Source organism: Ptychodera flava, chromosome 5, assembly GCF_041260155.1.
Source record: "Ptychodera flava strain L36383 chromosome 5, AS_Pfla_20210202, whole genome shotgun sequence".
Lineage (NCBI taxonomy): Eukaryota > Metazoa > Hemichordata > Enteropneusta > Ptychoderidae > Ptychodera > Ptychodera flava.
In genome coordinates, this window is record NC_091932.1 from 22,905,105 (window position 1) to 22,921,938 (window position 16,834).

The following is a 16,834-nucleotide window of genomic DNA, read 5'->3' on the forward strand; positions in this document are numbered from 1 at the left end:
TCTTATTAAAATGCAATGTATGGGACATTTTATGCCGCACTGCTTTCAACCAACTTGACCTGACGGTGAAATATGAACTTGGCACGATAAGGGTTAAGGTCTACATGCCACAATCGTATTGTTAATTGACATAGACACTCGTGGGAAAAAAAGCTGTAGTTTGGCTCCAAACAGAAAGGACACATAAACATGATTTTCAATGTATACAATATTGCATTATGTTTCAACACTGGTAAGTTTTATGTCAATTGAGAAATTACATCGTTCACTCTGCTCATGTTAAAACGTCTGAAAGATAAAGTGAACACAAACATTGAAAATTGTTGGCTTGTGAAAAAGCACTCTTGTGGTACACCAATATTCTTCTTAAAACCAACCTTGTCATAAGTTCAATTTTAGAAAAAAAGGAACCGATAGTACAAGATCATGATGAATTTTTGTTGTGTGTGCATGCGTGTGTGTAAGTAGGGTAACACAATCTGAGAACACAACATACAGGGCACTTTGTTGTGCTCTTTAGGGATGTAATTACTACTGACATAGGTGTCTGTGTATTGGCTATCCGGGGCTTACAAAACAGCTCAAGACTGACACTGCTGTGATGATATTTGTGCACGCAGAGGAGGTGTGCTCCGCCTTGGAAAATCCTCGATGCTCTGTATCGTTTGGCAATACACATTTGAACACCTGATAGCTGGTGGAACCTGTTGCTTCAAATAGGCCAACCACTAAAGGGCACATGAAATGGTCTTACATAAAAACATGTTTGGATCCGCTCCGTGGACACGAGTTCATCTCCTCTGTCATTTACTGCGCCGACTTGCTGGATAATGGATGAATCAAAGTATGAAATTTTAGCACCTCTTAAAAAGTTTGACCGATGGAAAGTTTTTGCCCTTCCAAAGATAGCCTGATCTTTCAGCACATATAAAGTTTCACACTTCTCCTGATAGTGACAATGAGCAAGGGTCTCCTTTTTTATAACACTGGCTAGTTTCTGCTGATGCGCAGCGTTGAATAAGCTGTTTCTCTGATTGGTCCACTGTCATTATTTACAGCGACTTAGGGAGTCTATTTGTATTGTTTTCATTATATTGGTAATATTCAGCTACCCAATTGGATAACAGCTTATTCAACGCTGCACATTAGCCCGCTAGTTTTGACGAAAACTACCAGTATCTCAGTTTTGTTTATAGTCGGCTATCCCTCCTTTGAATAGGAATAGGATCTACTGCCCTCAACCGTGTCTCGTCTTGTCATCTGGTACTAGGCCCAGTGGCAAAAATGGTTGATCTGAAGCGTCATCAGCAAATCCGTGACTTTGCCGGCTGTGTGAATTTTTCAGTCAAAATACCAAAGTGAATACAGCCCATAAAGCTACTCCAGTGCATATGTGAAAGGGAGCAGCGGAACGGGGTTGCGGAGAGACCATTTCATTAGCCCTTTAATTGCACTGCTTGTATGTGTGCAGGGCATATGCCAGTGTGTTTGTGGTAAACCATATGTGTTTTACTTCTGTTGATGTGTAGGGCTGTTTAGTTATAGAGCTGTTCATCTTTGTGGGCATGAGTGTTTGTATATGTATGTACATACTGGACATGTAGGTTTGTATGTATGTATGTATGAATGTATGTGTGTATCCAATGGTATGTATGTAGGTGTCTCAATTTTGAAGGCTCTTTATCCACAAATAAACTCTATCCCTGAACTCCGGGAACACAACCGAGCACTGGGGGTTAGCAAAACTGAAAGAGAAAGAAAAAAATAATGTAAGTTTGTCTCATATCTTCTCAAGTAGCTATACTCACAAACAGGACATACTCAGTCTGAAAAAATGTGACAGCATTCATCAGCTCATAATCTACAGAGACAATGAACAAAACTGTGGAAATATGGTAGCCACAGATAAATCATATACTTGGTGACATAAATGCCAGAGCTACATCAGGCAAAACACAGATTTCTGAAATGAACAAACATACACTTTGACATCAAACACCCAACTTCAACTTCTGACATCCATGTCCCTATCCATCTCTGCTGCAAGGAGTATACCCGTGTTTAAGTGTTCCAACCTATCAAACTATATGTGAATGCAAACACAGAGACAGAGACAGAGACAGGTGGTGGCAGAGATAGTGACAGAGAGAAAGATAGCTTGACAACCTTACCTTCCATCGATGGCCACACTCATTACAATATGCAAACGTTGTCATGGGTTCATCAGCACTTCTAGTTTGGACCTGAAAAATCAACAGAACAGAATTGTAAACATTGAGAAAATTGGCATTGATTGTTAGCATGGTTATGAGATGTTGCTAACAACTTCGTCTCTCTTTTTGCAAATTACAAATTTACAACTCACCGAATAAATTATACAGTGAAACTTGTCTATTGATTACACCTTCAGGAACAGAAAAAGTGTCCTTAATATAGAGGTGTCCTCAATAGATACGTAAAATTCAATACTAAGTGTAACTTTTAGTTTGATAAATCTGTCCTTCAAAAAGAGGTGTCCTGATGTGTAAAATGCACTGTTGTTGCTTTACATTTGAATTCTAGTCTAGAGCAGAATTCACTTCTCAACAATAACAAAAAGCAGTTTACACATGTACAGGCCGAGTTGGCGAGCTGAATACTGTGTATCTAAACATGCTTTTGGTAAGAAGTACAAGAAACTGCAGTTGAAAAAAATCAAGAGTTACGGCTACTTGTCCTTCAAGAAGGTAATTTATTTCTGGACTGAGAATGAATCGCTATTCCCTTCACAACCACATGTTGTGGTATATATCCATTGTATTTCCTAGGGGGAAGATAGACTCTCTGCCTAGGCAATGAAATGATCATGCTGGCCAAGCACTACGTGGGTGACAATTGAAGAGAAAAGTCAGGGTTTTTATTGCATTTTTTGGGTCAAAGAAAAAAAATTCTCCCTACAATCAACCCTGATCTCAAATAATACACTAAGACACATGTTATATGTTAACAATTATTTCTTTCCTAAGATAATCTTCTCAAGCTATCCAGTTTTTCTGTGCTCAAAGGTTTATGGTTTGTTCAGAGCTGTTCCACAAATACATGTAGTTATGCTAGACACTGGAAACTGTGTGATCGCTTTGTTTTGCTTTCTGAAGTGAAAGTGGCTGAAGGTGCTGTGTAGCCGATGACTCCTTCAGTACATTTCAAGATGCTCAACAATACAAGTGACTTCTAAAATACAACAAAACAGACAAAAAACGATGTCTAGAGTGAGCAGCTTTGTACTTTTACCCTTTAACCAACATGGCTTGGCTCAATCCTTTTGTTTTCTACGCTACCATTGGATCTCTACACTGGGAAATGGAAGTGCAAGGTCTATACCCTCCATCCCTATTTCCCTATGTACAGTTCCACTTATCCTACTGAAAACAATAGGAATGTAACAAAGCATAGTGGTGGTGGGGGAGCATGGCTACTTTACCTGATTATAAGTACAGTTTCTTTTCCCACATTTGCCACATTTTAGAAGATCTGTCTTTGTGCCCCCAGTCGTTGCCATCTGGTGGTCCCTTATGGCTTCTTTTGTGTAGTTTTTCCTCAATTCCTTCATTTCATCACTGGCCATCTCCTGCAGGTACAATACAATTATTTTCGAGGGGGGAGGGAAAGAAACTGTATAATAGACATTTATTGAAGATAGGTCATTATGGCAAATTGAAAGTCAAATTAGTTCCAATCATAAATTTTGATGAAGACTGACCCAAGAACTGTTTTTAATATCATGGCACTATTATTTCTTTTTGATGAAATATCAGAGTTGGCAACCTACATATTTACAAGGGAATAAGAGTCTTTAGAGTGTTTGGTGGTCTACGGAGAAGCATCATTGCAAGTCTGCAATCCTACGCCCATTCTTGACTTTCTTTATAAACAAGATGTACATCGCCATTCGTAAAGACCCTTGAGCATGTAGGATGGTACATTTAATTGTCAAAACAGAAAAGTTGGTGGGCCAAGACCTTTGATCGAACCTGGTTATGGCAATTGACCAGCTGCATTCACAGCCTCGCGTGTTCAAATGTCCTCTATTTTTACAGTCCAGTCTTAAAATCCATCGTTGTGATAATTCTCATCGACAGCAGTTCAAAACAAAACCAACTGTTTGTCTTTTTAATCTGATTTTAATCACATACCAGCTACATCTGATGTTCAGAATTACCTTGTAGATATTAGCGTCAAATAATTCATGAACGGTAAGACTGAACTTGACTGTGCAAGAGGCAAAGTCTACGCTTCATATGTGAGTTTTTCTACATGTACGCTCATAGTTTCAAAGGAAACCTTTTGGAGAAAGCATTCTTATAGACCATATACTCACATCGGCAGTCATAGTGGCGATTCTCTCTGGAGTAATTTCCCCGGAGAGGACTTTCTGCCTCAAGCCTGGGTTTCTCGAGTCTTTAAGATTTGCAACTCGGCTTCGTATTCTGTTTTTATACTTGGTGTCTGTGTTGGTGAATTCAGTAAATATACGTGAACAGCGTTAAGGATCCAACCTCATCTATGAACTAAGCACTTATGCCTATCCCACTTTGAACCCTCATCCTGTCAAGTTCATATTTCACTTTCAAGTTGATTAAAACTAGGGAAGCATAACGTACCCCATATGTTGCCTTTTTGCAAGAAATTGAACACTCTGGAGTATAATATCACTATACTATGTTTTTTAAGTTTCAAATTTTTTTCCCATCAATTATCACTTGTATTTTGAGAGTCAAATTCAAAGACTTTTTAATTGCCCATGTTTGGGATAAATAAAGTTCTATTGAATTGAATTCTATTGCACTGAAGATATGATCCTCCAGGTTTATGAATGTTGATATCAAAATTCTACGTTATGCCCGCGAATAGCCGACCATTTCCGAATGAAGCCGACTTTTGTTTCGCTCAAACGCGGAAGAGAAAGTCGACGCTCGAGAGCTTTGGTTTTCTGCGTAAGAGTAGGGCCTAGTCTGATGGGTTTGGTAGGTTTTTGATCAAATCTAAAGCGACCACAAGTTACTGAGTCTCATTTTTCATACTTTCGAAACGCCACGTCAATCTATCCATGGTCGATCACGATGTCAACTCAAGTCGATCGACATCGCGTTTTGTTGAGGGCCGTGGTTGTGTGCATCGCGGAAGAGAAAGTCGACGCTCGAAAACTTTGATTTTCTGACTTTGTCTGTTGGTTTTGGGAGGTTTAGATCAAATCTAAATAAACAAATATTACTTGGTCTCACTTTTCGCATTTTTGAAACGCTACATCGATCACAGTGTCAAATTTCAGGTCGACCGATATCGCGTTGTGTGTACTGTGTTACAATGGACTACCCGTGCTTTGTACACACACGGTGTAGTACAGGCTGGCGTTCATTGTCGTTAGTTTGAGGTTTTATCAAACATGAACACTGAAATTTAGCTCTTTTTTTCAAATACATTCAACATCACCAAAAATCAATAATCAGCTCGCGGATTCGTTTTATTGTGAAATTAGTACAGTGAATTAAAATCACTGAAAATTGTTTTCCTATAATTCATTGAATTGAATAAACTCTTTGATTTACTGTATCTTCAATCAAGTTTATTTAAATCAGTAAAACACTTTGTACAGCCCGGCTGGTCAGGATTCTAGCGGATCGTTATCTGGGTTGTGAAAACCCTAGGCCCCATTCTATGATGTATTTCAAAATGTTTGTTCAAGTCATGAGCTAAACATAATTCTACACAACAGTCTGGTGAAATTTTGCTATTATCCATGTCAACTGAATGCAGTTGACAGGCCCGAGTGATATCAAATTAATTTTTCTGACTTTTTTAAACTTTATCCCTTGAAAACATGTTGTAATTGGCAATGATAATGATTATTCTGTATGCTGAAATGGTCTTTAATACTGTACAAGAATGCATAAAATTACTCAAAAATGTCTTCAAAATTTAAAAATTTCTTGCCCACACACAGGGACGGGGACCCCGTCCCTGAAACCCTCTCCCCCTTTGTGTATGTTGAAATAGCCTTTTATACACTTGTATATAAGAATGCATGAAATTGCTCAGAAATGTCTTCAAATGTAAAATAATCCTCAACACTCTCATGCTGAAATGGTCTTTCCATACAGTACAATAATGCATGAAATTACTCCAAAATGCCTTCAAATTTAAAAATTTCTTGCACACAGGAAACCCTCCCCCTGTGTGTATGTTGGAATAGCCTTTTATACACTGTATAAGAATGCATGAAATTGCTCAGAACTGTCTCCACTCTCCCCCCCCCGCCCAGGGATTCTGGTTGCACACAGAAGCTAACCGCCTACTTTTCTGAATTTTCCGCCTACTTCAAAAATTTTGAGAACCCTGATCAAATAGATTTTAGGAAAAACTTTTTCTGAGCCAATGACAGCAAGGTTTAGGGACCGTCTCAGATTGTCGCAGAAGTTCAAAAAGCGAAATTCATTCGTTTAGGGGGGGAGGGGGTTTGACCTCCATTCAATTAGTGAACTTCACTTTCGCACTTTTATTTTGTGATCACAAGTTTTCGTGTGTTTATTTTAAATTAAAGAAAAACTGCACACTTGTGCCAACAAATTTGTAACCGTTTCCATCTCGTTTGTGCCCCACACACAATTTACTAATACTAACATTGTATCCTAAACCTTTCACTTATCAATTCAACAAAGACAAAAGTATCATTTTTTAAATGCGCTATTTATAAGCGTATGCTCTAACCACTTGATGTCTTTATTCTCACATGTTATGCGTCTGGTCATAGTCGTTTTAATATGATTGAACATGCCTGGGTCCCCTTGTCAAAGTTTCTCGCTTATTTACCGCCCCTACCAAGTACAAATTGCGTGTTCGCAGAGACAAAGAACAGATGCAAAAAGGGAAAGTAAAATAAAATGAAACTTTTATGCGGTAAAATGCCCTGTTAGTAGTCAAATCTGATCGATTACTTTAATTGTAATGTGGCATGGGGAATGCGTCTTTAGAAGCTATAGCAAAATGCAACATTGTACCCTCAGGCAGACATAAACATTTCGCACTTTTGAAGTTTCGTTTAGGGGGAGGGGGGAGGGGGTTTTGATCAAAACGAATTAATTTCGTTTCTTGAACTTCTGCGACAATCTGAGACGGTCCCTTAGATGGTGAAAGGTATAATCTTCAATTGCTGATGCCAGTTCAACTGGGTCACCAAATCCTGATGTGTCGGCATCCTCCACTGAAAAAAAAAGACATGACAAAGAGAGAATCATGACAGCGTTTGGGCAATGACATGAAAAAAAAATGTGTTCAAAATAACATTGTAAGTGTTTGGAATCTATTTAAGGTAGAACGCACCTCGGGGACAGACATTCGGACTCTCAAACTTTTACAATTCTCTTCTAGTATAACCGCGTTCATTTTAAAGCTCTTGTGAAAGAAAACTTTTCACAGGCTTAGTTTTTTAAAATTCGAAAATTTTTATTTTTCTCCATAGAGTTAACACGGGATGGCGGCCATTTTGAATTTCTAATATCGGTAAATCTTGGGTAATTTGTTTCTCTAGTACCAAAATTTGCACGGTGACCCCCTATTTTTATTCTTGATTTTGAAAGAGAATGATTGAAAGATTCCTTGAGGAAAGTTAGAGCAAAAGAAGTTAAGGTTGAAGGTTTGTACTATAACCCGTTGTAGGTGTGATAGTGTGTCAGAAAGTGTGACTAAGTGTGACAAATGAATCACTGAGGAAGATGTATCTTCTGTGTTAGCGCTGGGTTTGGAAAGCTGTTAGCCACTGTGGCGAATAGTTTCAAATTTTATTAGCCACAGACAAATTTTATTAGCCACACATTTTTTACGAAAACAAAGCTTACTATAATGCTATAACTCCAATGTCGGTTGCATGCACAAGAATAAACTATCAACACATCAACCTTGTATCCAATTGTCTTCATTTTAACACTGGAAATTGCTTGATTCTGGACCCCGATGTAGCCCTGCGTACGATGCTGTGTGTTCCGCTACAGCTAATCGCCCGTGAGCGGGGCGATTAGCTGTAGCGGAACACACAGCATCGTACGCAGGGCTAGACCCCGATGCAAATCGAAAGCAGCACAACGTTGAGACCACGATTAAAATGAACTGCAACACGGAAGGTTGGGACCGCGATGCAAATCAACAGCATGACAGCAACACTGAACGTTCGGACTGCGATTAAAATAGAAGTTTGGTTACACGTAATTACGTTCCATCAGTACACGTAGCGTCTTTGTCACGTCATACAAGACGTCGCGTAAATGTGGCACAGACGTTCGGAACGTCATCAAACGACACTTCCACATGTAGTCTTAATTCCGTGTAGTAATTTTTAGATTTTCATGGTGATTTGCGGGAATTTAGACAGGAAATCTCGTTAAGTACTAGTATGAGTATCATTGTAAATTAGCAAACATCTTTGATATCAGAAAATTCCGTAGAGTTCACCTGCACAAGACGTACGCGCTAAGATTTCCTGACAGAAATGAAATGTTGTCCAATTCACCTTTTTACCTGAAGCTGTCACAAAAATTTCCGTAAAACCACATAAATAACTGTATTACAGAAAATGGGTAAATTTAATGCGAGGATACAACGAGCTTGAATAGTCCTCGCCTAGAGAAATTAATTGTTTCTTAAAACTTAGACGAATTTCGTATGTTTCTGAAAAACAATACGGCAAAATCAACCAAAAAAATTACAACTGAGCATGGATACGCGGAACGTCGAGAACGGAACGTCGAGACCGCGATGCAAATCGACAACAACACGGAATGCGTCGCTGGGATGGCGATTTTAATTAACATCGATAGGGGACCATGGGGACCGCGATGCAAATCGACCACCATTAAAATAGACCTCGATTAAATGCGCAACACGGAACGTCTAGACCACGATGCAAATAAATTTCAACACATGAACTTTGTGACCACGATTAAAATGCGTGTGTCTGCTGTAGCAAAAGTTTCAATTCTCGCGAGTGTTCGCTTTGCGCTTGCTGTAGCCTACACTAGACAAAATGACGTCAAATTTATCGCGAGACTAGGGCTCGATTGCGTCTGCCTGCATTTTCAATTCTCGCGATAGTCATTTATGGTGCATGCTGTACACTATACAAATTGACGTCAAATCTCTCGCGAGACTTGGCTCGATTGCAATTGCGTACGTCGGAGAGAACAATACGGAAGTGGATATAGTTTTTTTCGCGAATCGCCGAAAGAGAAGCGCAGATCAACAAAAGACTAAAAACCCCCCGTTTTTGCTTATTTGCGGAATTTTTTCAACAAAAATCATCTTCGCCACTGTGGCGAATTAGGATCGATTTTCTTCGCCACTGCTGATTTCAATTCGCATTTGCGAACGTGGCGAATAGGGCAGCGCGAACACAGATTTATCTCATCTACGTAAGCAGACTGTTGATTGAACAGACATGTTTTTGTATACAGAGCAGCATTTTCAAAATTTCTACTCTCGGAAAACAAACAAACAGGAGATGCAATTTTCCCCAATATGTATCCTTGCAACATGGATGGCATTTTCTCTTATTTGAAGGATGAGGGCGCTCTGAGCTGGCTTCATTGACAATAATTAATGGTACATTACAGTTCTCACATAGTGACGGAGATCCCAGGATCCAAGTGATTTCTTCACCACAATCAGAGTAAATCAAGAAGTCAAGTTTATCTCCAATCTGGTTACAATGTTTTTCAGTTTTTTTTAGGGCCAGACAAACTTAACCTGTTCACCCCAAAGTCCTCGTAAACAATGAGATTACACCAAACCATGGTTGTGAAAGGGTCAATAATAACATACATCTGGAACATAAACTGAATATTCTCCCGTTCAGTACCAAGCACCTGGCTCACTTCTGTTGTTTTGATGACATTCATTCTCTCACTCAGTTTGTTGCTCTGCTGAACAACACATTTTTGTCACAACTGTTTCACAACACTACATGGCATAAGAGACTGTTTGCCTTTGTACATCTGTGACTATAAAAATGCAACTTCTACTAGTGCACATTGCATACGTTATTCTTTCAAAAAAAGTACGACTTACATGGTGTTTTTAGAGCATTTGAAAGCATTTCCCGGCACTTTTCCCTGACCGAGTCGTTGGTCTTTGGTAGTGGGTTGACAGTGGCGGTGGGTTTGGATTGTGAACTGTTCCCGTTTCCGGCATCCTTTGATGACATGGATTCGGAACCGGTGTCCGTTGGCGAGTCCCTGGAAGAATCTTGGCTGTCTCTGCTTCCTCTACTGGATTGAGCTACTGGATGAAACATCGGCTATTTTGTCAATCAGAGCATAAGTATGCTGAACCAATAACAACTGGGGGGAGGGGGGGGTATGTGTGTTTATCAATCATTAACTCCTTTTTAAGGGGCATACAATTGTCTCTTTCATATATATGAAATGTGGGTGGAATACAATCATTTGTATACTATCACCTTGATTGCACCCTTTAATCTACCTAGTACAACAGCTGATGTTGGGTAAATTGTATCAAAAGGTGTTTTGTTACAAATTGAAAATACAAGAGTTACTTTACTGCTTGACTCTCTTACAGCCCCTCATTGGCTAAATACTTTTACCCTCTCCTGTCCTGACTCCGAGTTTGGTATGCCCAGTAAGCTAGGCGTAGCCAGCAAGGTTTCACTACGAGTTTAGCTTGGGGCTGGTCCGCCTAAACACCGACAAGCACCGACAAGAACCGACAAGGACCATCAAGTGACCGACAAGTTGGATGAAACCCCTTTTTTCGATGGCTGGGCTTTATAACGTCATTTTCTACTATTTTGGTGAATATGAACACAATTGACCAAACGATTACGAAAAAAACAGGGCGACATGACGGTAGTTACCGTGTAGCAAACAAGGAAACCCTACCCGGAAGTAGTAGACGCCACCTTGTATGGGATCGTTTGATTTTTCCTCGAAGGGTAATCTAACCACTATCTTTTGTGGTTTCACATCTTAATGTAACAAGAGATTTGGTTTGAGGCCTACTTTATCACTCAACTGTATTATCGAAGAATGCAATAAACTGAACAATAACTTATAATAGTGATCTAGCAACAAAGAGATCTAAAAAGCTATGACAACTAAGAGATAAAAGTGGTGGACCGACAAGTTGAATGAAAACGATTTTTTTTCGACGTTTCACCTTTTAAATGCCTATTTGTACTATCTCTTTGAGTATCAAAAGATTCGAACGAACAGTTTCGAAAATAAAAGTATTAAATTCCTGTCGTCATTGTGTCGATGGACGCATACAGTTCACTTTCAACTTTAGAAATGAAGTCAAAGAAGGACCGACAAGTGACCTAAAAGTCACGGAAAAGTTAAAGATAAAAACGATTTTTTTTTCGAACTTTCGCCATTCAAACACTACTTTCCACTTTCTGCTATCTTGTAAATATATACAGTTTCAAAATAAAAGAACAGTTTCAAAACAAAATACAGCGACAAAGAGATCTGAAGCTACGACAACTAAAAGTATAAAGAAAGAAACCGACAAGTGACCCAAAAGTCATTGACAAGTTGTTTTTTTTGTTTCCGCATATGTGACACCTTGCTTCAAGATACGATTTCATTGTCGGCCAATATTTCGTACAGTTTCTTCGTTCTGTTCAGTGGATTGTGTTAATATTCTCCAAAAAAGTAGAAAGTGACATTTTGAAGCCCAAACATCAAAAAAAAAAAAATATTATCAGGGATAGAAATACTTTTTATTCTTGTGGCAAAAGTTTGCCACCAGATATGAAATCTGGTGGCAATTATAAAAATCTGGTGGCAGTTTAACACATCATGTGATCGGTATAATACAACATTTTGTCATTGCCACATACTCATTCTAATGTATAAATTCTTGAAAATATGGTGAGTACACGTCACAAAAAGTCACCCATACTGCAGGCCATATGAAGTAAATTCAAAGAGGGAAAAAACAGATTCAAACATGAGCTACATCTGTTAAAATGAAGGACTATTACCAAATCTGAAATGTCGCAGAAGAAATGTGAGAATACTTTAGTCTTTTCTGTAGATTTGGCCATCTAGAAAACATCTTTGAATTTGGAATTTTTCCACAACCTAATCCAAATTAAAATCTTTGCATAATAGTAATAAGATTGTTTGATTTACAATATAGATTGTGTGATTTACAATGTGCATGGCTGGCTGCTGCTCTTTATTATCAAGCTGAGATCACAAACAACTGCTCTGCTAGTGTTTATCTGCACAATGCATACGCACATGTACATCTGCAACACTTTTACCTGTTTACATGTTTGCTCACTGAGCACAGCAGTCTTTCAAAGTTTTATTTTGATAAATGTCTCGTGAAGAAAGCAGATTCAAGTTTCGTTTTCGTTACTATTCAGTGCAGATTTGTTTTCTCTAACTAAGTGAGAGCCGATTCCTAACAACCAAGGTCACGTAATTTGAAACTGTCTGCATCTCACGCACTACGTAGCTGCAATATGTGGCCTCCTTGGTCGACTGAGCCCGTTTCGACTACGATGTAAACTTGTACTTTTCAACTGGGTGTTGATTTACGTTGAACAGTAAGCATTGCCGAGATCCATGGCTTCGAATAAGTTTACATCCATTTACAAAGCACATGGTGCAATTACACTATCGCGTGAAGCCGATCGACTGTCATACGACTCATACACTTGCACAAAGAGAATGGCAACCACTGTCAAGAGCATACCACTTTACGGCACACATACAAAACAGTGAGTTCACGCCGTGTCGTAGGAGAGAACATGTCGCAAAACTCTATTTTTACGACTTTTTGTGTTTTACAACAGCAAGAACGATTATTTTGCGATGTCGGGTGGATTTTCAAGGGTTTTCAGAAAACACTTCTGAGAGTTGAAGGACTTACAATGATTGTAGGCGTGTACAGACCTAATGAAATATGTTTTCAAGCTTGAATTGTCCAGAGCTAAGTTAATTCAACCGCTGGTGCACATGCCCGTCGGACAGGAAGCATATTGATTTTACTTGCCCGAACGCAAAATTCACTAGCCACGGGCGTCGGGCGATAGGAATTTTTGAGCCCTGTACTGGCTAATGAATTGCAAGTATTTATTATTATTTAATTCATGCAGGCTTCTGTTTGGCTTTGTTTTCAAATGTCACAACATGCTTTTATCTTGTGTCGTATGACTGCATATGCGGCTATCACAGAGGGCAACAACATGTCAAGTGTAAAAAGCTGCTGTCATCGATATGGAGATTAGCCAATCACAAGTTGGATTCACGCTATGTTTTCATTCATGCCAAAATGTCGCAATAAGTTTGGTTTGTTTTTTTTTTCGCTAATGAGTTTTTCCGCCGTCAGCCAACGCGTGTTCCTTCAGTGTTCCTTCATTCAAGCCGTAGGATCGATGACATGATGACCCAAAATTTAGTGGCAGAAAAATACCACCAGAAAAAAAATTTGGTGGCAGATTGACAGTTTTTGGTGGCAAATGCCACCATTGCCACCGATTATTTCGAACACTGATTATCCACCTTATCGATCACTTGTCGGTCCTTATTAGTATGGCCAATAGACCTGCTTCAATACGCGATTTACTTGTCGGCCAATATTTCGTTTAGTTTCGTCAATTCAGTTCGGTCACTTGAGTAAATATTCACAAAAACAGTAGAAAAAGACATTTTAAAACCAGAACATCGACAAAGAATGGTTTAAATTCAACTTGTCGGTCACTTGTCGGTCCTTGTCGGTCTATTGTCGGTCCTTGTCGGTGCTTGTTGGTGTTTAGTATGTCCGGCTTGGGGCTGGTCTAGCCAGACTGATGAGGGCGCATCAGAGTAGGTAAGAGATTAGTAACTGTGTAGCTACATGTACATGTACATATGGGCTATGACAGTCTACTTCAGTGCGTGTGCCATCAGGCAGTTGACAACAGGGCAGCATTTTACATAACAATGTATAATTTGCATATTCTTCTGTCATGAAAATGTATTCTTTTGTACAGTTATTAACATATGAATAGGTTACTCTAAAAACAGAGGGGTGGCCCACCCCTAAAACTCCCCTTGCGGAAAACCATGCAACCACTATAAGTAACTTAACTGAAGGTGAAAATGACTGACTGAGTAGAAAAAGAGGAGGGTCTGTATAGACTTGCACCTTATCTCCGTTTTTTGGACACAAACATCCATATGGTTGGAAGAGCAAGATTGCTTAAGGTAGAGACACTTTTTACATCAATGATGCATTGCTGTTTTTGGACTTGAACATCCATCTGGTTGGAAGAGCTAGATTGTCTAAAATTTTTCATCAATAATATGTTTGGTAACATGGATTTCACTGAAGTCAAATTCGGCTATCACACTACACTGCTTTTGATTAGACTTTGCAAACAGGTAATGGGTAAAAAAGTTGTTTGTAACTGGAAATGATGACTGATGTCCTTTACACCTACACATATTCAAAATCAGCATAAACATCACGGTGCCCGGAACACCGCTAGTGTTATAAGCTAACACACCTTGATTAAGTCGGTAAAAAACATCAAGTTCAGTTTAAACTACAATGACATGATGGAGAAATATGAACCTGGCACATCAGAAATTTTAAATAGTTAATTTTGCATTTTAAACCATTCTCTTTCACAATCAGTAATTTCTGAGGTGCGTATACACATACGCAGTACCTTACATACAATAAGTACACTTTATAGGCCTATAATGCAGTCTGGAACCCACTGAGAACTTTCTCTTACCTGGTAAAAGCTTCTTCCAACTTTTTATGAGAGATTTGGAGAGGGTGATGACATCATCATTGCTGCTTTGTTTACGCAGAGAATTCACTGACATACCAATCCTTGTTTTCTTATTAGAAAGAAAGATAAAATAGACAGACAGTTAACCATAATTGCTAACTTTCAGATTGCAAAAAAAGGTTAACTGTCGGACAATATTAAACTGAAGACTACAGGGCATTATTTTGGGTAATACAAAAATTTGATCTGTCATTCATGTTGAGAAAATGAATAATTAAAAAAATGTCCGTGGCAAATGAAGTTTGCTGTGTCTAGCCCACTTGCATTTCATGATGAAGAATATCATTGGACATTTCATTTTTGCTTTGTTGAGAAAATATCACACCAATTCATCAGGAAAATATCAAGGAAACTCCAGTTCCTGGATTCCTCATCCTGACACGCTAGGAAAACTACTAGTACTAATTTGCTTGACAAACACCTAATAGAGGACGTTCAGAAACATTTATACCTACACAGAGTATACATGCATAATGATACTACATATATGCGTGCATGTGTGTTTGTTTGTGTGTGTGTGTATATGTGTGTGAATTTAACAATTATTCTTGGATACCAGGCATGTAACTTTTATTAACTTTTATATTATTATCTTAAGCAAATTTATGTCATGTATTATTTCAGTGAATATGGTGTGCAAGTAGATGTACTATATAGTCAGGTACATCAGTGACCTCCGATTTGAGAAAAATGGACAGTATATGTATTTTTAGACCTCTTACCTGTAAACACATTCATTTAAAAGTAAACATCACTATTAGTGCAAGGGGTATATTGGTGTTAATTTATGCAAATGATATTAATGAGGATTGTTTCAGTATTGAAATTTTATGCTAATGATTCTTCATCAATGTGGAGCATTCATCTGTCCTGGATCGTGCATTGTATACATCATCACACATGACATTACAAATGGTAAACGAAAAGATACTGGTAATCAGATAATTTTTACGATCTTGCAGCCATGTTAAAATTAGAAAAGATGTCATGTCTTTCTAATGTAGTATAGTATGTATCACATTTTAGTCTCCATCATGCATCATGACGTCAACAGCTGGTACTCATACTATGACAGAAATCTCTATAGAAATATTAGAATGTGATGTCATAAAATAACAACAAAGCCGGAATTTCTCCAAAATGCATGACAATACTATCAGTGCCTCATCAAAAGTAAATCTAAGTCGGCGCCATTGGTCCTGCAAGGATATTTAAGATGCGTTTCGTTTTGACTACTCATAACGAATGGGAATTTCCCGCACGACACCGCCAGGGATACTGATTACTCTGACCCTGGCCAACCTGACAAAAATGATAACAAACTGTGACACGTTTAGCGTGAAAAAAGGAAACACTACGCCATTTTTTACCTGCAAAACCTCCAACGTCATCGGCAAATCCTTCAGCGCTTTCAATAGGTCGAGGGCATTGCCATGGTCCTGTGCAGGAAAAGAATCAATAGCGTGTAAAAAAGTAAACTGTGAAGGAAATACAACATGTGATAATAATGCACAGACCATGGCATGAGCCGGTGTGCGAAAAATCCACATCACATCAATAGATGTGTAAGTGGTACTTACGCTGCTTGAAGCCATTTTCTCAAGCTGTTTGCCGATCCGTATCACTTCTTCTTCAGTGCCCGGCATTTTGGTGTTCTTATGTGTACCTTTACGTGTGTTCAGGTGAAATCTGTGTAATTTTTGGCACAGTTTTCACCCAATTATTTGGATAATCCTATGAAGATCGCCACCACTTGTAGACCGGAAAACAAATGGCGAAAATGGCGGTCTGAGGTTAAACTATTTTGATGTGGGGAAAGGCGGGAAAAATCTAGTGTGCATTTCAGCTACAGAATCAACAATTACCCATGTACAAAGCATAAATTTAAGTTAAATTTTTCTGTAATGGAGTAGATGAAATGCTTATTCCATTTAATGGCTCAATGTCCCCATATATGGAAGTTCTGTTGAGAAGCTATTTCGTCCCTTCGCACCA

General features: G+C 38.7%; 1 protein-coding gene across 2 annotated transcripts; it reads right to left on the reverse strand.

The window, feature by feature from the left end:
- Positions 1–1,150: 1,150 nt before the first annotated feature.
- On the reverse strand, positions 1,151–16,627 carry LOC139133292 (transcription elongation factor A protein 1-like). Of its 2 annotated transcripts, none has more exons than XM_070699822.1 (9): positions 16,420–16,627; positions 16,210–16,278; positions 14,780–14,888; positions 10,093–10,305; positions 7,175–7,237; positions 4,358–4,512; positions 3,461–3,607; positions 2,172–2,243; positions 1,151–1,745 (listed from the first exon to the last, which is right to left on the reverse strand). In XM_070699822.1, the coding sequence occupies exons 1-9, from the start codon at positions 16,483–16,485 to the stop codon at positions 1,737–1,739; spliced, it is 903 nt and encodes a 300-aa protein (XP_070555923.1). In that variant the 5' UTR covers positions 16,486–16,627; the 3' UTR covers positions 1,151–1,736. The 2 variants fall into 2 exon arrangements, with proteins under 2 accessions (XP_070555923.1, XP_070555924.1); XM_070699823.1 differs by having other exon boundaries at positions 1,155–1,745; positions 10,093–10,302.
- Between the last annotated feature and the right edge of the window lie 207 nt (positions 16,628–16,834).

Coding starts and splice junctions, on each gene's coding strand:
- LOC139133292 (XM_070699822.1), bottom strand. CDS start 16,485: ATGCCGGGCACTGAAGAAGAAGTGATACGGATCGGCAAACAGCTTGAG. Junction 7,238..10,092: donor AAATGCTCTAAAAACACCAT/GTAAGTCGTACT, acceptor TTTTTTTTTCAG/TGGAGGATGCCGACACATCA. Junction 4,513..7,174: donor GGCATCAGCAATTGAAGATT/ATACCTTTCACC, acceptor AACGCTGTTCAC/GTATATTTACTGAATTCACC.